At 40.3% G+C, this 23,082-nt stretch overlaps 1 protein-coding gene across 1 annotated transcript in view; it reads left to right on the top strand.

Annotated features, from left to right (window-relative positions):
* The first annotated feature begins 3,414 nt into the window (after positions 1-3,414).
* Positions 3,415-23,082, top strand: part of LOC146481886 (endoplasmic reticulum disulfide reductase DNAJC10-like) — a 32,658-nt gene continuing 12,990 nt past the window's right edge. The window contains exons 1-12 of the mRNA XM_085107971.1: positions 3,415-3,612; positions 3,730-3,790; positions 6,132-6,239; positions 7,137-7,187; positions 7,294-7,379; positions 8,150-8,275; positions 9,634-9,724; positions 19,459-19,527; positions 19,617-19,660; positions 20,956-21,075; positions 21,351-21,440; positions 22,745-22,861. Of these exons, the coding sequence (XP_084964097.1) occupies positions 3,415-3,612; positions 3,730-3,790; positions 6,132-6,239; positions 7,137-7,187; positions 7,294-7,379; positions 8,150-8,275; positions 9,634-9,724; positions 19,459-19,527; positions 19,617-19,660; positions 20,956-21,075; positions 21,351-21,440; positions 22,745-22,861 (1,161 nt within the window). The remainder of the gene's footprint in view (positions 3,613-3,729; positions 3,791-6,131; positions 6,240-7,136; positions 7,188-7,293; positions 7,380-8,149; positions 8,276-9,633; positions 9,725-19,458; positions 19,528-19,616; positions 19,661-20,955; positions 21,076-21,350; positions 21,441-22,744; positions 22,862-23,082) is intronic.

Genomic DNA, 23,082 nt, shown 5'->3' with positions numbered 1-23,082 from the left:
AAGAGTATTCGGAGAGGTAAAAGGCAGTAGACCTGTACCGTTCAAAAGCTCTATTTTCACTGGACCCTAACCTGCAGCTGCATTTTTTTTTTGGAGCTGGGACGATTGTTCTGTTTTTCGTTCTTTTATCCCTTCGACCAACCATGTCAGACGTTGCAAACGGTGCAGGTTGTCCCATAAAAGGGGAAGCGATGTGTAGGGTAGTTCTTTGATTAATCCTTTTTTCCCACTGAGTAAATAAAATGCGTTCAACGAGCTAAACAGTAAGGGAAGCCATAATCAGGAATTATGTCTCAGTATTACAGAGTAATGTTTGTAGGTGCGAGTCTAGCTTTTCTTTCTCGCGCTTGCACGTGCACGTACACGTGCAAGCGCATGTGATGGTAAGGTCAGTGCACGTGCCAGTAAACTAGCCTGCCTGGTAAGCGCCAAAAGGGTTCACGAGCACGAAGCGCGAGGGGAGGGGTAAAGGGGGAGCGAGGAGGAGGACAGAGGTTCCCTTTTTTTCCCTTCGCGCTTTCTTGCTCACTCGAATATTCCTTCTTCCGCACTTTTAGAGTCTGTCACATGTGTGCTCGCAGACAGAATATTACCGATTGACCCTGCATCCCAGTTCCCACCGTAAATCCGTAATGGTCACGAGATGGTTCTCTGTTGTTGCGTGACAAAAATTATAATTACAACGAGTGCCTGGCCTTCACGAAATTTTGTTTGTTTTTTAGCTTATAAAATATGCGACACCCATGAATTAAATTGTTTACAGAGACAATTTTAATTATCATTGTACAAACCTCAAAGATCGTTAGTTGAGGTGTGTATTTTCAACTGATTGATCAGCACACCTCCCTAGTTCGTGGAACACTCCATGAGACGTTACTGTACTTGTACTGTACTTTTCTATGAACACACCGTGTATGAACAAAGAGATATATCACATAATATAATATGACGATTTGACATTAGCTTGTCACAGGCTATAAGGGGTTATTCTTTGTTTGCACAGGCCGATCAACATGAGTTCATTTCCAAAGGGCTCTGGAATAAACGGCTATTCAATTTGTGGAGAATTTGTTATAGTTACAATTGGTGCATAAAACTGAGTTGACTATAATGATCTATTTTGAGTTTGATTACTTCAAAACGCTGGAGTAATATACTTATTTCATTTGCGCATATGTTCATCACTGTCAATTTTTTGTGAGTTTTTCTCAGTCGCGACATTGAATAAATCTCTATGTCATGATAATGGGATTCAAAATACACACAATTTTCGCGACGGAAATCGACCACCAGTGAAGAATGGGCAGAGATTTCACCACAAAATAGACTCCTGTGGATGCCTGCATGGCAGTTTTGAAAAATGTAGACAAAGAGACGTAAGAAAGCTTTTTAAACTTTTCCTTGTCTATCATGAAAGGGTATTGCACCGACGATCTTTCATTTCTATCGTTAAACATATGAGTAGTTTAATTTCTTAATGTGAATCGAGTTAATCCTTAATTCAGGATCTCTATATATGCCTTAAGCTCACGTATCACATATGGACAGAAACAGTGGTATTGCGGCAAAAAGAAGCGAAATGACCTGACGTTATCAATGATACAATTAATGATTTACGACTGTAGTAACTTTCTCAGTCTCCGACTTAAAATATAATTTCCATTAAGTTTTCAACGATAAGATTTTGATAAACTCATGAAGCTCTTCATACTGAAGAATGCACAATTAAAATTACCCGAACTTCGACTTCAGAGTCAAGAAAATTGCTATGAAATTGGTCAACGTACTCAGTTCGGTCTTTGTAGATCTGAAAAGCAGCTTTTAAAAGTTAGTCACCGCAGTTTCCATACCTTTTTCTGCCGTTTTCTTCCCTGTATATGCTGTCCTGCGTTCTTTAAAATTCGTATTTACATAAGAAAAACGTTTTAAGATTCTTATGCATCCGTAACCGCGGTAACTAAAGCATTGTTTGTTGACTATAATCTGTGAAATGATAATGACGTGTGTTATTTACACAACCAGGGCGTTTGGATCCACAAGATAAACATTTTATTAAAATCTGTATCATCGGTGCTTACATCGTTTTTCGTTGTTTGCGTCCGGAACTTCTTTCTCAGACGCGCCCCATTCTTGAATATGCGGGCGCGGTGGAAGATAGACCTCCCACTTCTGAAACTCTCGCAATAGGCCATTTCCGAGTTGCTGTGTACCTCATTATGAAAGCGAGGCTAAGTGCAAAGCTTTTCAGTTGAAAATTAGCTTTGTTTGCATATGAATGAAAACTAATTTTCGTGATAAAAACTTTGCTCTTAGCCTCGCTTTCATAGTGAGGGTAAAAGCAACTCGGAAATGGCCTATTCCAGGGAAGATGGATAAAGTGGTAGTGTTAGAAGGAAGGGGAGGGGAGGGGATGATGGGCTTCTGGCACAAGCTCCTGGTATATTAATTATCGGGATTGAATAAAGTAGTTGTTGCCTTCCTGTTTTTAAGACCATGAACCTTTTTCAGCAAAGTGAGACAATGACCGCTTGCTTCGCGCCTTAATAAGTCAAATGGTGGCAAGTCTTCGCTTGAAACAGCCATATTTATATTCCTTTATGTTCCCCATCTTGCTTCATCTCTTGCTAGTACACCCAATCCTCCACCCCCTCCCATCCTGCACATACCAACAAACGGGGATCGCATACATTTGGAGCAAATGCTGCGTTCGGGGTTTCTGAATCTTCCCCCACTAATCTCATTTCTCTGATGCCAAAGCGTCCCGCAAATATAACACAAACCGATTCACGATCCCTCAAAAAACTGGTCTGTTCCCGATTCCGTCCCTCACCCCTTGTGAAACGAGTTATGAACTGTGATGTTAAGCGATAAAGCACCGCTGTGATCCCGTCAGTTCCAGTTATTTGACCCCAAATCCCATAAACCGCTTTTCGACCTTGTCGTGTTCGAAACATCCCAATATAATTAATTGAATAGCTGTCGAGTCTTCAGTAGTTTCGACTTTTGAAAACTGACACTCGCGCAGAGAGAGATTATCAGTTTAATGAATAATCGAATAATCAAATTAATTAAAATTTAAAACTCGATTTGACGGGAAAATAAAATAATGAATATTTCATTTTTCCTGTTTTTTCGATCTCAATCTATCTTCAGAAATAATTAAATCCGGGTCTTTTTTTTATGTGTGCTTCAGTCTCTCGGTTTATTTTCAGTGTTAGACTTAAAAAATAATCCCTAAAATTGGATTTGAAAAATTTTCGCAAAGCCTAAAATGGTCTAAAATATACGATTAATTTTGCGGTTGTGAAATAAAGAAACGACACGTTTACCTGCGCACTAAAGCGTGCGCAGTACAGGAAATTCCCAACCTACGTGTCATCCGCGCTTGGCACGGGAGATTGGGGACCAGTTGTTATGTCAGATCTTTCAAAATCAGTCTTTCAAAGAATGAATTCGCAAGTTTTATTTATTTTATTTACTACCTTTCTATATTATCCTGTATTCTCCGAGGACTACTATGAATTATTAGGGATCTCTAGGGACGCGAGTAACAAGGATATTCGAAAAGCGTTCAAAAAATTGGCGCTCAAACTTCATCCGGATAAAAATAAGGTAAGCTGAGCTTCTAGTAGTATACGTAGCTATCGCCTTTTAAACCGGTAAACATTCAACAATGCTTGAATTTTTTCCGCTTTAGACTTTCAGCTATATTTTTTAAAATCTTTGCAGGATGATCCTCGTGCTCATGAAAAGTTTACAGCTATAAATAAAGCGTACGAGGTTTTAAAAGGTAGGAAATTTGCGTACTGCAGAATTTAATTTAGAGACGCTGGCTGGTAAAAATGTTCACGTGTAGAATTGGGTAATAACTTAAGCTTATCTACAAAGTCTTATTTTAACATTAATTTATACGCTTTATGTAGCGTGATAAAGTGTTATTCAACGAAAACGATCTTTATATAGACTAAAAATACAATCCAAGGCGTCGTTTTTCGATTAATCTGAATTTTATTAAAGTTAATCAGAATATATCAGGACTGTCAGCTGACTGTAATGAATTAGTGATATTATCATTAACGTCAGGGATATATTTCAATAATTATTTATTTTATCAGCTGTTTAAACAAAAAGCTCTTTTCATGCAGTGATAATGTCTTTTTTTATGTCAAAAAGATTAACCTTAAAAGCACTTGGAATTATCAAATAATTCCAATTTTTAAATGGTACAACCATATCAAAATTTGTTTTTTTGATATGGTTGTACCATTTAAAAATACTCAGGCCGATTTTAAGTTCACATTTCCCCTTTGAGACAAGTTCAATGTCTGAATTGATTGCCAAACTTGACTAGTTTTGCCAGTCATGTATTAACAATGTGGTACTGATTCAGAGGTTGAATTTCAAACTACAGTACATGCAAACTTTGGCAGCTTACAAATTGAAGGGCTCACTGCATACCTGATTGTATGGTTCATGAACGCCTCTCGCCTTCCATCCTTACATAAGAGTAGCTCCCAGTTACAACAGCTGGTTAAGCCTGAAGCACACTTGAGGAAAGAGTTGAGCAGACTGCCTTGCGAGACATCGCAAGGCAATCAGCTGAGGTGCTTCCTCAAGTGTGAGGTTGGGTTTTCTTGAGAATTTTGCCTTGCGAGGCCAAATCTGAAATATCAAACACGACAAATATTTCCTCACGGCCTTGCGAGGCGAAAAACTCACGAAACCTCAACCACACGCGCGATGAAACAGCTGAGCTGATTGCCTAGTGAGGCAGTTTGCTCAGCTCTTTCCTCAAGTGTGAGGCTTTACTGGCCTCTTATGGTCAACATTCTCAGTTTGGTAGTAATTAACAGAAATTATAAAATTTTCAAAGAAATGCCCACGCTATGATTGGTCAAATGAGTTCATTATATCTCCACAATGTGCAGTTCCAGAAAATATTCATACTCCCCTTATGGAAGGTTATTTTGTTTTAAACCTCCCTCCCCCCAGGAAATTCCAGTTTAGCCTCATACTTTGCTTCTAAAATTTTGACTTTTAAGACCCCCTCCTCCAAGGAATTTCTAATGACCTTCCATGGGGTGGGTTTGGATTATTTTCTGGAATTGCACAATGCATGTGCCCTACAATATGCCCATGCATTATTTAGCAAATAAACCCCTTCAGGTGGCTGGTTTATCGGTGGATAATGTGCAAGGCTGAAAGATTGTCCAAAAAATGAACAGTTGGTCAAGAAGTGAAGCTTCAAGGGCAACTATGAAATTTTGAGAAGAATCTTAAAGACAAGTGCATTATCTTCTGATATACAATCATGCAGGAAAGGGATTTATTTCTTTTATAACCCTCCAATATATTATTAATTTCTGAAACACATGTGCTTTCCCGGGGAAAAGGCAAAACAGCCAGTAATGGCCACGGTGTGATTGTATCCAAACAACAGCAAGCTAACTAGTTTACCGGATTGTATTAAACTATGATTGGATTACATTAACTAAGGCCTAAAACTGTGATTTTGTTTGTTTTTTACTTTCGTCTAATAACCGCTCTCTGATTTTGTAACACGTGATGTGTTTTGTCCAATGACAACATGCAGAAATTAATTAGTGGGTTATAATGAGTTCAGTTTTTATGATGTGCACAAGCTACATCAGTAGAGTATGCTTTCATATCTAAGGACATTTTATAAAACAAGTAGTATTAAAGATAAGGAATAGGATGAGTAAATTTGAATTAAGAATTATATATTAAAATTAAAAATGAAATTCGAAGATGGTCCTTAAGTTGCATCAGGAACCTGTGCATTGAAAAATGTGTGCAAATCCCAGATATTTTGAACAAAGAAACAAAAAGTTGTTCCTTGCGCATCGTTAAGTTACATAAGCACTTGGAATTTTTTAAGAACACTTGAGAAGTCGGAGAAGAACTCACCTATGGCTCATACTTTTCTAAGCACTTCTCTCATAATCCTTAAAAATGAAGCTTACAGGAATATAACTCAACAATCCACTTGACATGTTATTTGTTTCTTGACAAACTTTTGAGGAGTACCTACCAAGAGACACCAGCAGTAACTTGACTTGATGCCAGCTTGTCCATTTATAAAAATATCATGACTTTTGTTGTGTTTCCAGATGAAGAGCTACGTAAAAAATATGACGTGTATGGGGAAGAAGGTTTGAAAGACGACCACTTTGGTGGTGGACATTACCAAAGCTGGAATTATTTTAATGAAGAATTTGGTAAGTTTGCCATTGCTATTATTATCTTGATTTTCTAGTGCCGTTGTCATTAGAAGCCAATCACTTAAAGCCAAATTCTTGATTGATAACTACAGCTATAAGTGTATTAATAAGAGTTTTGTTAACCACCTGGGCCAGGTTGTTCGAAAGCCGATTAACGCTAATCCATGATTAAAAGTTAACCGAGGTTTTCATCGTGCTCATTAAGACTGTTTTTAAAGGCTAATTTTAAGCCAGTAGTAAAGAAAAGTTGAAGGCAAAACTGAAGGACAAAAATCTTTTGGAAGAATTCCCATTGGTTAGTAAATAAACTCGAATCAAAGTTCACATTAACCCAGGATCAGCTTAATCGGGCTTTGAACAACTGGGCCGGCTGATAGGGCTCTAACACTTACTGTACAACATATTTAAATCAGACCATACCTCAAGTCCAAATCAATTCTCCAAACTTTGATCAGGCCATGGTGTATCAGCAAGTCTACTTCACCTTTATTAGATTACAAGAGATGAATGGGCTTATCACAGTCAGAGAATGGCTCATAATTTTTTAATGTCCCTTGGTGGGGTGGGAGCTATTAGGAAGGATATAATAGAAGGAGGCAGGGAGGGGAGGGGTGTAATACAGCTATTATATAATAATTTAAACTTGCTTATGATTGGCAGACTGTTGGCAAGGTAGAGGGGCTAAAAAAATTGATCTCTGGTGCCAGGAAAGTATCAGAAAATTTTTACCAACAGTTGATTATTTATTTCAGAGTTCAGTATTATCCTTGACTTAACATGCTTGTGGTCTGCAGACTTACATCTTACTAGAAAATGGGCTTGTCAAGAATAACAAAAATCACTATTCTCCATGCAAATATTAAATAAAAAATTGTGATTATTCTTGTGCTGTAGGAATCTATGATGACGATCCACAGATTATAGCTTTGAGCTACTCAGATTTTGGTGAGTAGAGTATAAACTATATTTAAGTGTGCTTTTTTTTCTCTCATGAAGTTTATACTACTTACTGCTATTGATAGTAACTGTTATGTTTTTGCTTTTTTCACAGAGGTATCAGTAGATGGAAGCGAAGATATTTGGTTCATCAACTTCTATTCTCCATTTTGTTCCCATTGCCATGACTTGGCGCCAACGGTAAGACAAACAGATATACATCAGATTGTAAAGGATTATTTTCTTGGTGAAGTAAAGCATTTGCACTTTCAATCAACAATCTAGGCCCTTTTTATTACCTGCTCATTCAGAAAACAAATTCAATAAACATTGTTAGAAGTCTTTAACGGTGATAATAGAACTTGTTTTTGAACTCTTCATTTAGTTTCTTTTTGTGTGCGCATGTCAAAGTAACAGCCAAGGTGTAAACTACAAATGTAAAAGTTTTATTGAAACTGACCCATGGAGTCAATTTGAATCAATAAAACGTTTGTACCCAGTGTTTTGGTACTGTAGTTTACAATCTGTGCTTATTTGTTTTTATATGGACACACAAAAAGAAACTCAATGAAGAGCTAAAAACGGGTTCAATAATATCCTTGCTAAAGATTTCCAACAATGTTTACTGAATTGGTTTTCTGCATGAGAGTGTGAACTCTTTATTAAAATGGCTGCTAGTTAACCCCTTAGCCCCAATAGTGAATAAATCATTATATTGTGAGCATCTAATTTCTCCAAACCACATTGCTGCTAAACCAAACATTTAGGTTATAAAATTTATAACCTAATAACAATCATGCCTTGATGTTTTAACAAATTCTCCCGACTAGTATCATAAGAAATGTATGGAGAACAGTGAGGAGAATATGTACAGTGCATGTATGTTGATATAGAGGATTAAAACCTTGGTTCTATGTCTTATTCATCAGAATCTAAATAACTTTTTTGTAAATTTAACTCATCTTCTTTAGTGGCGAGAAGTTGCACAGGAACTTGAGGGAGTGATTAGAATTGGTGCTGTTAATTGTCAAGAGGAATGGAGCTTGTGTCGGCGGCAAGGAATCCAGAGTTATCCTTCTCTCGTACTCTACCCTACTGTGAGTAGCAAACTTGCTTCAAGCTAGCAGTTTGACTGTCTTATTACATTGTCATCTATTACTTGTTAATCATTTAACTCTTTAGGGCCAGTCAAAGGATCAATAACTGTATTTTCATTCTCTTCTCTCAAGGGGGCTGTCAATCAATATGGGGTGGGTGGATGGAGAGGACAGGGAGGCTGGGGATCTCAGCTTCCCTTTCTCCAATTTAAATTATCTCCAATAGCAAGCCATCCCCCAATCTCAAAAAAGGCCCTCCTTAAAAATAAGTCAGAAAATAAATTAGAAATTACTTCGATTCAGAGTTTTATCAGTTAACACTGTAAATCATAAAATTGTGCATGCATGAGCTAGCTTCATGTACACGCATGAAGGAGGATAATTTTAAGTAACTAGACATTATTTTAATAATTCAATTGAGTATATTCAACTTATTCATACATGTACATGTACAATTACATGTATGGGTACACCACTGTTGTGTAGACTGTACATGTATTTGTGTTAATGCATAGCTATACAAAAGGGAGACTTATGATTTAAGTCATGTAAGTTGGGGAATCAACATCTTGCATTGAGTTGAGAGAGCAAGTTGTTACAATAGGGTTATACTGTAAGCTGATTGCACTTAACCCTCTCACTCCCAAGAGTGCCATATGGCACAAAAAGTCATTACGTGCCCGATATTGGATCAATTTGTATCAAATTTGGACACCAAACAGATCTTGGAGAGATCTGCACAATGGAAGCATAAAATCTTACCTCCCTCCTACATAAGACATGATTAACCACCCCTCCATTTTTTGTAACTTTTTCCTCTTACACTTTTAAGACCAAGTCACCATTTGAAAAGAAACTATGTGCTGAGATCTGCAAATTAAGCTATAGTTAAGGGGTATACCCAGTGTATACGAGAAGTGAGATGTATTTTAAGGTTTTTATTTTCTCGTTTTAAACGCTTTTCATTCTTTTCTGTTACGTCCTTTGTTTTAGGTGGAATGATTTATACAATGCCCCAGATAAAACCTTTTAATTGGTGTATTACAGTTGGTGTAGGGGTTCACAGTTGCCGTTTTACAAAAATACGACATTTCCCATGGGAGTGAAAGGGTTAAAGGACCATTGGTAGTTGGATATTGTTTAAGTTTTTCTCCATTTGCTCAACAATGTGGATCCAGTTGTAGTTGTTTTACAACCGGTCCCTCTTGTTGGGCATTCTGCTTGCTGGTCATATGCCTTCTTCTCTACTATAAAGATTTAAGGTTGGCCAGGATCTTCCCCTCCTGCACCCGGCAAGTTTTACTGTTAGTTTTAAATTCCATCATTTTAATTAAATGTATTGATTTGCTATTTTACAGCATGAATTTCATCGTGGTTCCAGAAGCACAAGGACACTAGTCAGGTTCATACTGGACTCTCTGGAAGTTAATCTGTATGATTTGTGGGAGGGTAAGAACCTTTTGAATCCCTCAATCCCCAATATCAGAATCTACATTTCCTCACTGTTCTTAATACAGTTGAACCTCTCTGTGCGACCACCTAGAACTCGTAAGCGACTACTTTCCAAAAATATACCTCAATTTTCCCAGTCAAATCACCATAGCTGGAACCTCTTGTAAGGCTGCTCAGCCACCTCTAGTAAGCGACTACTTTCCAAAATAGCTAAATTTTCCCAGTCAAATCACCATAGCTGGAACCTCTTGTAAGGCTGCTTGGCCACTCTAGTAAGCGACTACTTTCCAAAATAGCTCAATTTTCCCAGTCAAATCACCATAGCTGGAACCTCTCGAAAGGCTGCTCGGCCACTCTAGTAAGCGACTACTTTCCAAAATAGCTCAATTTTCCCAGTCAAATCACCATAGCTGGAACCTCTCGTAAGGCTGCTCAACCACTCTAGTAAGCGACTACTTTCCAAAATAGCTCAATTTTCCCAGTCAAATCACCATAGCTGGAACCTCTCGAAAGGCTGCTCGGCCACTCTAGTAAGCGACTACTTTCCAAAATAGCTCAATTTTCCCAGTCAAATCACCATAGCTGGAACCTCTCGTAAGGCTGCTCGACCACTCTAGTAAGCGACTACTTTCCAAAATAGCTCAATTTTCCCAGTCAAATCACCATAGCTGGAACCTCTCGTAAGGCTGCTCGGCCACTCTAGTAAGCGACTACTTTCCAAAATAGCTCAATTTTCCCAGTCAAATCACCATAGCTGGAACCTCTCGTAAGGCTGCTGGGCCACTCTAGTAAGCGACTACTTTCCAAAATAGCTCAATTTTCCCAGTCAAATCACCATAGCTGGAACCTCTCGTAAGGCTGCTCGATCACTCTAGTAAGCGACTACTTTCCAAAATAGCTCAATTTTCCCAGTCAAATCACCATAGCTGGAACCTCTCGTAAGGCTGCTCGACCACTCTAGTAAGCGACTACTTTCCAAAATAGCTCAATTTTCCCAGTCAAATCACCATAGCTGGAACCTCTCGTAAGGCTTCTCAACCACTCTAGTAAGCGACTATTTTCCAAAAATATACCTCAATTTTCCCAGTCAAATCACCATAGCTGAAACCTCTCGTAAGGCTGCTCGGCCACTCTAGTAAGCGACTACTTTCCAAAAAAGCTCAATTTTCCCAGTCAAATCACCATAGCTGGAACCTCTCGTAAGGCTGCTCGACCACTCTAGTAAGCGACTACTTTCCAAAATAGCTCAATTTTCCCAGTCAAATCACCATAGCTGGAACCTCTCGTAAGGCTTCTCAACCACTCTAGTAAGCGACTATTTTCCAAAAATATACCTCAATTTTCCCAGTCAAATCACCATAGCTGAAACCTCTCGTAAGGCTGCTCGGCCACTCTAGTAAGCGACTACTTTCCAAAATAGCTCAATTTTCCCAGTCAAATCACCATAGCTGGAACCTCTCGTAAGGCTGCTCGACCACTCTAGTAAGCGACTACTTTCCAAAATAGCTCAATTTTCCCAGTCAAATCACCATAGCTGGAACCTCTCGTAAGGCTGCTCGACCACTCTAGTAAGCGACTACTTTCCAAAATAGCTCAATTTTCCTAGTCAAATCACCATAGCTGGAACCTGTCGTAAGGCTGCTCGACCACTCTAGTAAGCGACTACTTTCCAAAATAGCTCAATTTTCCCAGTCAAATCACCATAGCTGGAACCTCTCGTAAGGCTGCTCAACCACTCTAGTAAGCGACTACTTTCCAAAATAGCTCAATTTTCCCAGTCAAATCACCATAGCTGGAACCTCTCGTAAGGCTTCTCAACCACTCTAGTAAGCGACTACTTTCCAAAATAGCTCAATTTTCCCAGTCAAATCACCATAGCTGGAACCTCTCGTAAGGCTGCTCGACCACTCTAGTAAGCGACTACTTTCCAAAATAGCTCAATTTTCCCAGTCAAATCACCATAGCTGGAACCTCTCGTAAGGCTGCTCGACCACTCTAGTAAGCGACTACTTTCCAAAATAGCTCAATTTTCCCAGTCAAATCACCATAGCTGGAACCTCTCGTAAGGCTGCTCGACCACTCTAGTAAGCGACTACTTTCCAAAATAGCTCAATTTTCCCAGTCAAATCACCATAGCTGGAACCTCTCGTAAGGCTGCTCGACCACTCTAGTAAGCGACTACTTTCCAAAATAGCTCAATTTTCCCAGTCAAATCACCATAGCTGGAACCTCTTGTAAGGCTGCTCGGCCACCTCTCGTAAGCGACTACTTTCCAAAATACGTAAAGTTTGCCAGTCAAATCACCATAGCTGGAACCTCTCGTAAGGCTTCTCAACCAGTCTAGTAAGCGACTACTTTCCAAAATAGCTCAATTTTCCCAGTCAAATCACCATAGCTGGAACCTCTCGTAAGGCTGCTCAACCACTCTAGTAAGCGACTACTTTCCAAAATAGCTCAATTTTCCCAGTCAAATCACCATAGCTGGAACCTCTCGTAACGCTGCTCAACCACTCTATTAAGCGACTACTTTCCAAAATAGCTCAATTTTCCCAGTCAAATCACCATAGCTGGAACCTCTCGTAAGGCTCCTCGGCCACCTCTCGTAAGCGACTACTTTCCAAAATACCTAAAGTTTGCCAGTCAAATCACCATAGCTGGAACCTCTCGTAAGGCTGCTCGGCCACTCTAGTAAGCGACTACTTTCCAAAATAGCTCAATTTTCCCAGTCAAATCACCATAGCTGGAACCTGTCAAAAGGCTGCTCGACCACTCTAGTAAGCGACTATTTTCCAAAAATATACCTCAATTTTCCCAGTCAAATCACCATAGCTGAAACCTCTCGTAAGGCTGCTCGGCCACTCTAGTAAGCGACTACTTTCCAAAATAGCTCAATTTTCCCAGTCAAATCACCTTAGCTGGAACCTCTCGTAAGGCTGCTTGACCACTCTAGTAAGCGACTACTTTCCAAAATAGCTCAATTTTCCCAGTCAAATCACCATAGCTGGAACCTGTCGTAAGGCTGCTCGACCACTCTAGTAAGCGACTACTTTCCAAAATAGCTCAATTTTCCCAGTCAAATCACCATAGCTGGAACCTGTCGTAAGGCTGCTCGACCACTCTAGTAAGCGACTACTTTCCAAAATAGCTCAATTTTCCCAGTCAAATCACCATAGCTGGAACCTCTCGTAAGGCTGCTCAACCACTCTAGTAAGCGACTACTTTCCAAAATAGCTCAATTTTCCCAGTCAAATCACCATAGCTGGAACCTCTCGTAAGGCTTCTCAACCACTCTAGTAAGCGACTACTTTCCAAAATAGCTCAATTTTCCCAGTCAAATCACCATAGCTGGAACCTCTCGTAAGGCTGCTCGACCACTCTAGTAAGCGACTACTTTCCAAAATAGCTCAATTTTCCCAGTCAAATCACCATAGCTGGAACCTCTCGTAAGGCTGCTCGACCACTCTAGTAAGCGACTACTTTCCAAAATAGCTCAATTTTCCCAGTCAAATCACCATAGCTGGAACCTCTCGTAAGGCTGCTCGACCACTCTAGTAAGCGACTACTTTCCAAAATAGCTCAATTTTCCCAGTCAAATCACCATAGCTGGAACCTCTCGTAAGGCTGCTCGACCACTCTAGTAAGCGACTACTTTCCAAAATAGCTCAATTTTCCCAGTCAAATCACCATAGCTGGAACCTCTTGTAAGGCTGCTCGGCCACCTCTCGTAAGCGACTACTTTCCAAAATACGTAAAGTTTGCCAGTCAAATCACCATAGCTGGAACCTCTCGTAAGGCTTCTCAACCAGTCTAGTAAGCGACTACTTTCCAAAATAGCTCAATTTTCCCAGTCAAATCACCATAGCTGGAACCTCTCGTAAGGCTGCTCAACCACTCTAGTAAGCGACTACTTTCCAAAATACCTAAAGTTTGCCAGTCAAATCACCATAGCTGGAACCTCTCGTAAGGCTGCTCAACCACTCTAGTAAGCGACTACTTTCCAAAATAGCTCAATTTTCCCAGTCAAATCACCATAGCTGGAACCTGTCGTAAGGCTGCTCGGCCACTCTAGTAAGCGACTACTTTCCAAAATAGCTCAATTTTCCCAGTCAAATCACCATAGCTGGAACCTGTCGTAAGGCTGCTCGCCCACTCTAGTAAGCGACTACTTTCCAAAATAGCTCAATTTTCCCAGTCAAATCACCATAGCTGGAACCTCTCGTAAGGCTGCTCAAACACTCTATTAAGCGACTACTTTCCAAAATAGCTCAATTTTCCCAGTCAAATCACCATAGCTGGAACCTCTCGTAAGGCTCCTCGGCCACCTCTCGTAAGCGACTACTTTCCAAAATACGTAAAGTTTGCCAGTCAAATCACCATAGCTGGAACCTCTTGTAAGGCTTCTCAACCACTCTAGTAAGCGACTACTTTCCAAAATACCTAAAGGTTGCCAGTCAAATCACCATAGCTGGAACCTCTCGTAAGGCTTCTCAACCACTCCAGTAAGCGACTACTTTCCAAAATAGCTCAATTTTCCCAGTCAAATCACCATAGCTGGAACCTCTCGTAAGGCTGCTCAACCACTCTAGTAAGCGACTACTTTCCAAAATAGCTCAATTTTCCCAGTCAAATCACCATAGCTGGAACCTCTCGTAAGGCTCCTCGGCCACCTCTCGTAAGCGACTACTTTACAAAATACGTAAAGTTTCCCAGTCAAATCACCATAGCTGGAACCTCTTGTAAGGCTTCTCAACCACTCTAGTAAGCGAGTACTTTCCAAAATACCTAAAGGTTGCCAGTCAAATCACCATAGCTGGAACCTCTCGTAAGGCTTCTCAACCACTCCAGTAAGCGACTACTTTCCAAAATAGCTCAATTTTCCCAGTCAAATCACCATAGCTGGAACCTCTCGTAAGGCTGCTCAACCACTCTAGTAAGCGACTACTTTCCAAAATAGCTCAATTTTCCCAGTCAAATCACCATAGCTGGAACCTCTCGTAAGGCTGCTCGGCCACCTCTCGTAAGCGACTACTTTCCAAAACACGTAAAGTTTGCCAGTCAAATCACCATAGCTGGAACCTCTCGTAAGGCTTCTCAACCACTCCAGTAAGCGACTACTTTCCAAAATAGCTCAATTTTCCCAGTCAAATCACCATAGCTGGAACCTCTCGTAAGGCTGCTCAACCACTCTAGTAAGCGACTACTTTCCAAAATAGCTCAATTTTCCCAGTCAAATCACCATAGCTGGAACCTCTCGTAAGGCTGCTCGGCCACCTCTCGTAAGCGACTACTTTCCAAAATCATAAAGTTTGCCAGTCAAATCACCATAGCTGGAACCTCTCGTAAGGCTGCTCGGCCACTCTAGTAAGCGACTACTTTCCAAAATAGCTCAATTTTCCCAGTCAAATCACCATAGCTGGAACCTGTCGTAAGGCTGCTCGACCACTCTAGTAAGCGACTACTTTCCAAAATAGCTCAATTTTCCCAGTCAAATCACCATAGCTGGAACCTCTATTAAGGCTGCTCGACCACTCTAGTAAGCGACTACTTTCCAAAATAGCTTAATTTTCCCAGTCAAATCACCATAGCTGGAACCTCTATTAAGGCTTCTCGACCACTCTAGTAAGCGACTACTTTCCAAAATAGCTCAATTTTCCCAGTCAAATCTCCATTGCTGGAACCTCTCGTAAGGCTGCTCAACCACTCTGGTAAGCGACTACTTTCCAAAATAGCTCAATTTTCCCAGTCAAATATGCATAGCTGGAACCTCTCGTAAGGCTGCTCGGCCACTCTAGTAAGCGACTACTTTCCAAAATAGCTCAATTTTACGCAGTCAAATCACCATAGCTGGAACCTGTCGTAAGGCTGCTCGAACACTCTAGTAAGCGACTACTTTCCAAAATAGCTCAATTTTCCCAGTCTAATCACCATAGCTGGAACCTCTTGTAAGGCTTCTCAACCACTCTAGTAAGCGACTACTTTCCAAAATACCTAAAGTTTGCCAGTCAAATCACCATAGCTGGAACCTCTCGTAAGGCTGCTCGGCCACTCTAGTAAGCGACTACTTTCCAAAATAGCTCAATTTTCCCAGTCAAATCACCATAGCTGGAACCTGTCGTAAGGCTGCTCGACCACTCTAGTAAGCGACTACTTTCCAAAATAGCTCAATTTTCCCAGTCAAATCACCATAGCTGGAACCTCTCGTAAGGCTGCTCGACCACTCTAGTAAGCGACTACTTTCCAAAATAGCTTAATTTTCCCAGTCAAATCACCATAGCTGGAACCTCTCTTAAGGCTGCTCGACCACTCTAGTAAGCGACTACTTTCCAAAATAGCTCAATTTTCCCAGTCAAATCTCCATAGCTGGAACCTCTCGTAAGGCTGCTCAACCACTCTAGTAAGCGACTACTTTCCAAAATAGCTCAATTTTCCCAGTCAAATCAGCATAGCTGGAACCTCTCGTAAGGCTGCTCGGCCACTCTAGTAAGCGACTACTTTCCAAAATAGCTCAATTTTACCCAGTCAAATCACCATAGCTGGAACCTGTCGTAAGGCTGCTCGAACACTCTAGTAAGCGACTACTTTCCAAAATAGCTCAATTTTCCCAGTCAAATCACCATAGCTGGAACCTCTCGTAAGGCTGCTCAACCACTCTAGTAAGCGACTACTTTCCAAAATAGCTTAATTTTCCCAGTCAAATTACCATAGCTGGAACCTCTCGTAAGGCTGCTCGGCCACCTCTCGTAAGCGACTACTTTCCAAAATACGTAAAGTTTGCCAGTCAAATCACCATAGCTGGAACCTCTTGTAAGGCTTCTCAACCACTCTAGTAAGCGACTACTTTCCAAAATACGTAAAGTTTGCCAGTCAAATTACCATAGCTGGAACCTCTCGTAAGGCTTCTCAACCACTCTAGTAAGCGACTACTTTCCAAAATAGCTCAATTTTCCCAGTCAAGTCACCATAGCTGGAACCTCTCGTAAGGCTGCTCAACCACTCTAGTAAGCGACTACTTTCCAAAATACCTAAAGTTTGCCAGTCAAATCACCATAGCTGGAACCTCTCGTAAGGCTGCTCAACCACTCTAGTAAGCGACTACTTTCCAAAATAGCTCAATTTTCCCAGTCAAATCACCATAGCTGGAACCTCTCGTAAGGCTGTTCGGCCACTCTAGTAAGCGACTACTTTCCAAAATAGCTCAATTTTCCCAGTCAAATCACCATAGCTGGAACCTGTCGTAAGGCTGCTCGACCACTCTAGTAAGCGACTACTTTCCAAAATAGCTCAATTTTCCCAGTCAAATCACCATAGCTGGAACCTCTCGTAAGGCTGCTCGGCCACCTCTCGTAAGCGACTACTTTCCATAATACGTAAAGTTTGCCAGTCAAATCACCATAGCTGGAACCTCTTGTAAGGCTTTTCAACCACTCAAGTAAGCGACTACTTTCCAAAATACCTAAAGTTTGCCAGTCAAATCACCATGGCTGGAACCTCTCGTAAGGCTTCTCAACCACTCTAGTAAGCGACTACTTTCCAAAATAGCTCAATTTTCCCAGTCAAATCACCATAGCTGGAACCTCTTGTAAGGCTGCTCGGCCACTCTAGTAAGCGACTACTTTCCAAAATACCTAAAGTTTGTCAGTCAAATCACCATAGCTGGAACCTCTCATAAGGCTGCTCGACCACTCTAGTAAGCGACTACTTTCCAAAAAGCTCAATTTTCCCAGTCAAATCACCATAGCTGGAACCTCTCGTAAGGCTGCTCGGCCACTCTAGTAAGCGACTACTTTCCAAAATAACTCAATTTTCCCAGTCAAATCACCATAGCTGGAACCTCTTGTAAGGCTGCTCGGCCACCTCTTGTAAGCGACTACTTTCCAAAATACGTAAAGTTTGCCAGTCAAATCACCATAGCTGGAACCTCTTGTAAGGCTTTTCAACTACTCTAGTAAGCGACTATTTTCCAAAAATATACCTCAATTTTCCTAGTCAAATCACCATAGCTGGAACGTCTTGTAAGGCTGCTCGGCCACTATAGTAAGCGACTACTTTCCAAAATCTCTAAAGTTTGCCAGTCAAATCACCATAGCTGGAACCTCTCGTAAGGCTGCTCAACCACTCTAGTAAGCGACTACTTTCCAAAATAGCTCAATTTTCCCAGTCAAATCACCATAGCTGGAACCTCTCGTAAGGCTGCTGGACCACTCTAGTAAGCGACTACTTTCCAAAATAGCTCAATTTTCCCAGTCAAATCACCATAGCTGGAACCTCTCGTAAGGCTGCTGGACCACTGTAGTAAGCGACTACTTTCCAAAATAGCTCAATTTTCCCAGTCAAATCACCATAGCTGGAACCTCTCGTAAGGCTTCTCAACTACTCTAATAAGCGACTACTTTCCAAAATACCTAAAGTTTGCCAGTCAAATCACCATAGCTGGAACCTCTCGTAAGGCTTCTCAACCACTCTAGTAAGCGACTACTTTCCAAAATAGCTCAATTTTCCCAGTCAAATCACCATAGCTGGAACCTCTTGTAAGGCTGCTCGGCCACTCTAGTAAGCGACTACTTTCCAAAATACCTAAAGTCTGTCAGTCAAATCACCATAGCTGGAACCTTTCGTAAGGCTTCTCAACCACTCTAGTAAGCGACTACTTTCCAAAATACCTCAATTTTCCCAGTCAAATCACCAAAGCTGGAACCTCTTGTAAGGCTGCTCGGCCACTCTAGTAAGCGACTACTTTCCAAAATACCTAAAGTTTGCCAGTCAAATCACCATAGCTGGAACCTCTTGTAAGGCTGCTCGGCCACTGGAACCTCTCATAAGGCTGCTGGACCACTCTAGTAAGCGACTACTTTCCAAAATAGCTCAATTTTCCCAGTCAAATCACCATAGCTGGAACCTCTCGTAAGGCTGCTCGGCCACTCTAGTAAGCGACTACTTTCCAAAATAGCTCAATTTTCCCAGTCAAATCACCATAGCTGGAACCTCTCGTAAGGCTGCTCGACCACTCTTAAGTAAGCGGCTGTGACCAGTTTTTAGGCTGGTAGTTTGGACTTTCCTATTTTCTTTAACCTCCCATAACAAGCCCTTGGCACATGATCTGATCTCATGCCAGGCACTAATTGGATCATACGGCACCATACAACCTAATTTTTGTTACTAAATAAATAGATGTAATGCACTAATGTATGTGTAAACCACAACCGGAGTGACATATTTTGGTCTGTGTGTTGGGTGCATTGAACTGGTGTTTTGTGGTATGTGTATGCTGAACCACCATTTAAGAGTTTTAAGATATAATGTGTCAAATTAGACCTCATCAGTTCTTGTTATTTGCTGTTATGGGCAAGGTTATTCTGGGTAGCTTACATGTAAAGGTAACCAAGGAAAGAAAGTGGGAGAAAAAGGAAAAGAAGAAACTCAAAAGTGTAAAAATTTGAAAACAAAAAAGCCTGTTTAAATCAATCTCAAAATTTGACTTTGTGCACATAATGCCCCAAACAGAATGTCAAAAAAATTAAGATGAAAATTTCCCATCGCATGATCAAGTTGAAAACAAGGTTTTTGACAATTTGGCTCTAAATTCCCATTTAAGCAACAACAGCAAAAGCAAACAAACAAACCCAGGGGTCAATGGGTTTAAGCCCTAACAAACCCCATTGTCAAGGGCAAGGAACATTAATCCTGGACATGATCTTTCAATAATTATTATTGTTTGAAAATTATTGTTGCAGATAATTTTGAAAAGCATATAAACAAAGGTGATGATCCTTGGCTGATTGACTTCTGTGTTCCTGGAGGAGGTGAGAAGTGATTCAGCTTATAAAATTAGAAATTTAATCTTGGAAAATGAAATTAATGAAAACCTTAACACTGTTGTGACTACTTACAGATTGCCTGTCTTCAGATACAAGAATTAAACTTGCAGCAATTTTGGTAAGGTTGATTTTTATTGATTGTATTCACCATTTCAATTGAATTGATTCCAGTGTTTGATGTAGTTTTAAGAATGATATGATTCTTGGCTTTGAAACACTATGTAACACATCGCTCTTCATACCTAGGGCCCCAGTGTTACAGTAAATAACCAGGCTCCAGTTGTTCAAAGGCCGGATAACCTTATCCAGTGGATAAGTCACTATCCGACAGATTCAATCTGTGCAAAGATTTCAGTATTTCGAAGTGTACAAGCGAATATGCACACTCTAACCACAGTTTAGTTTAAGAGTGTACGAAAACCTTGGACAACGTTTAACGTGACTTATATTTTAGACCCCAAATAGTGCCTTATCCAGCGGATAAAGTTATCCGGCCTTTGAACAACTGGGGCCAGAACAGTTAGCACCTAACACTAACCCCCCTCCCCCTTGAAGGGTGTCACTCTGATTGTTAATTGACACCCCTATTCTAGTTCCCCCATACTAAGCACCTCCCACACTAGCAAGAGGCATTATGGCTCAAGTACCTTAATTCCAAAAATGTGCACGACCCCAATCCCTGAAATTTTTTTGTCACCTATTGACAGCAAAGCTGTTGACATAGAAAATGTCTAGTAGTACTTTCTATTTGTCAGAACTGGCTGGCCAGACCGTCCAGCCTGTAAATCGAATGGGTCATTTTGAAGGAATGGTGCAGCAAAATCTTGAAAAATAATCACTCTGAAAAAAGGATGCGCTATTTTGGAGAAATCTAAAGGACTAGTGTGAGGATAAAACTTATTCTTCAAATTGGAACATTCCGTTTACGAACTGAACGGTCTGACTGGCCAGTTCTGACAAATGGAAAGCTCCCTAAGAGTAAGCTTTCATTGCTCAAGTTTTAAATCTTCACTGTATTTTTTTTTCCTGTTAGCTTAAAGTTCTTGTCATTACTCATCTTTTTTGAAAAACTGTTTACGATGATTATTGCAGACGCTCAAGTCAAAACAGAAATTAATACCCTCTCTTTAATATTGTCCTGTCTCAATAGGCCATTTCTGAGTTGCTGTGAACCTCACTATGAAAGCGAGGCTAATGTGATATATAATATGAAAAGCAGTTTTGTTTGCATATGAATGAAAACTAATTTTCATAACTTACAAAAAGTATGCACTTAGCCTTGCTTTCATAATGAGGTTCAAAGTAACTTGGAAATGGCCTATTAAACACACTTCTTGAGACCTACAAAATTTATAAACTGAGTGCCTAGGGACTGATTCTAATCTGCATGGTATACTTGATTTATTTTTACAGGATAACTTGGTGAATATTGGCACAATTGACTGTGGAGCAAGTTCAAGTTTGTGCAAAGAGGTTGGCTACAGTGATGATCTGGTGTACTTCAAAGGTGACGTTGGGCCCGAAAAAGGAGAGGTGTGCTGCATTGTTTAATTACATACTTTAAATTTCTATTTGTTAAATTAAGCATTGCTTTGGCACTGCAACTTTGTGAGAAACAGCTAGTTCTGATCCAGGAATTGTGTGTTTATGTTTGATCATTTGATTATTATAATGTGTCCTAAGAGAGGATAATTTTAGTGACTACATCATAAGGGAGAACTGATGTTTGAAATTTGAATTTCAGAGTTTGTAAGTTATCAAAATCTGTTTTCTTAAATAATTTATCATTTTGTGTGTTTCTCTGTTAGGTTATTGACAGTTTAGAAACCAAAGAAATTGTTAGCTGGGTTTTAAAGAAATTACCAGATCCAGTTAATGTCGACCTGCCTGCATTTGAGGTATGCACAGTCATTTAATTTATTTATAAACTTGGTTCTAACATGTACATGTGTGAGGGAATGATGTATTGTTCAGATAGGGCACAGGCATGCATGTACTCGGAAAAAGGACATCCGAGTGCTCCTATCAGGAGTTGAACCTGAGACCTTCCGATTACTAGTTCAGATACTCTACCACTGTGCTACAGGAGACTCGTGGGAGCTAAGGTCATTAAACTAGGTTCGTGAGACAAACATCCTGCATACTGCTAGGATTGGAATGTCAATGAGTGGCATATGCGCAATGAAAGGAAATGTGATGTAATATTTTAAGCCTGGTGAACAAATGACAATGATGTATTATTCAGTAATGACACAGGCAAACTCAGAAAAAGGAAATCCAAGTGCTCCGATCAGGAGTCGAACCTAAGACCTTCCGATTACTAGTTTGGATGCTCTACCACTGAGCTACAGGAGACTCGTGTGAGCTAAGGCCATTAAACTAGGGAGGAGGGGTTACTCCTCAGAGGTTTTGGTAGGGGTCTGCAGCTTGGTTCTTCATACCCTGACCTTATTTCAGACCAAAAAATGCATTGTTATGGTACCCTTTATTGACCTGGCATCTATAATATTCATACCCATTTTCAGACCTGGTTTCCAGAATCCATACCTGATGTCAAAGTTTCAGACCAAAACGGTTAAAATCTCTTCCCCATATTTCAGACCAAAATGCTTCAAAAACCATACCCTTTGGGGCTGCATTTACTCATATAGCGTATATAGAGGAGTACCACATTGGGGAGGGGGGGGGGGTAGTTAACTGATATGGGCACTGATTGTAATATGGAGTTGAGTCAGACTTAGTCTAGTGTTTTCCCACCCACAACCTTCCTGCTCCCTTTTATCCCAGGTTTTGTCCCCTCCTGGTCTGTTTCCCTGACTAACAACTTTGCTTGCACCCATACTAAAACAGTTGTCTTTTTTGGTACCCCCACCCCTTCATCTTCATCCTCATCTTTATCTGTAATTCAAACTAAGGTATTTTGGCGTGGTTTATGACCATGTAGAAAAAGAAGTTACCCCCAATTTCCTTTTCCGATTCCAATAGCCCTTGCTAATACAGCGCACCTGCTATTTCCGCAAAATACCTCCATGTCAGAAATGTTATGAAGCGACATTGGAATTTTTCAGGGGGATGGTGGTGGTGGTGGTAATGGGGAGGAGGTGTCAGGGAGCCTCAAACCAAACAAAGGTATGGGTATTTCCTGGAATGTTTCTGATGTTTTTGTTGTAGCAATCAAAATAATCATGTTTTTTATTTACAGGACATTAAGAAAAAACTTTCCTCAAGCACCGAGTTACCATGGGTTTTACATTTTGACAGAGGACCCATGGACAACTTAGAAATAAGGAAACTTCCTGCTTTCACTTCAGAAATTAATGTAAGTTGTGTTCACGTCAAAATATGGATATACTTCATCATTTAAATTCTAATTGACTGTCCTTTGCTTTGACAACACAAATTTGCAATGATGAAAAGGCTTATGGTTGTCATTAGCTAGTGAGCTAATCATCTTCTTATTATCATTGTAATATTATTACATGGCAAATGCATCAAACTAAACTAAACTAATGCATGTACACAGCAAATCATCTTTGTGTG

This window comes from Pavona decussata, unplaced genomic scaffold (genome assembly GCF_977016875.1).
Source record: "Pavona decussata unplaced genomic scaffold, jaPavDecu1.1 SCAFFOLD_48, whole genome shotgun sequence".
Classification (NCBI taxonomy): Eukaryota; Metazoa; Cnidaria; class Anthozoa; order Scleractinia; family Agariciidae; genus Pavona; species Pavona decussata.
Note: the sequence above shows the minus strand (reverse complement) of the source record. Positions and strands in the feature narration are given on the sequence as shown.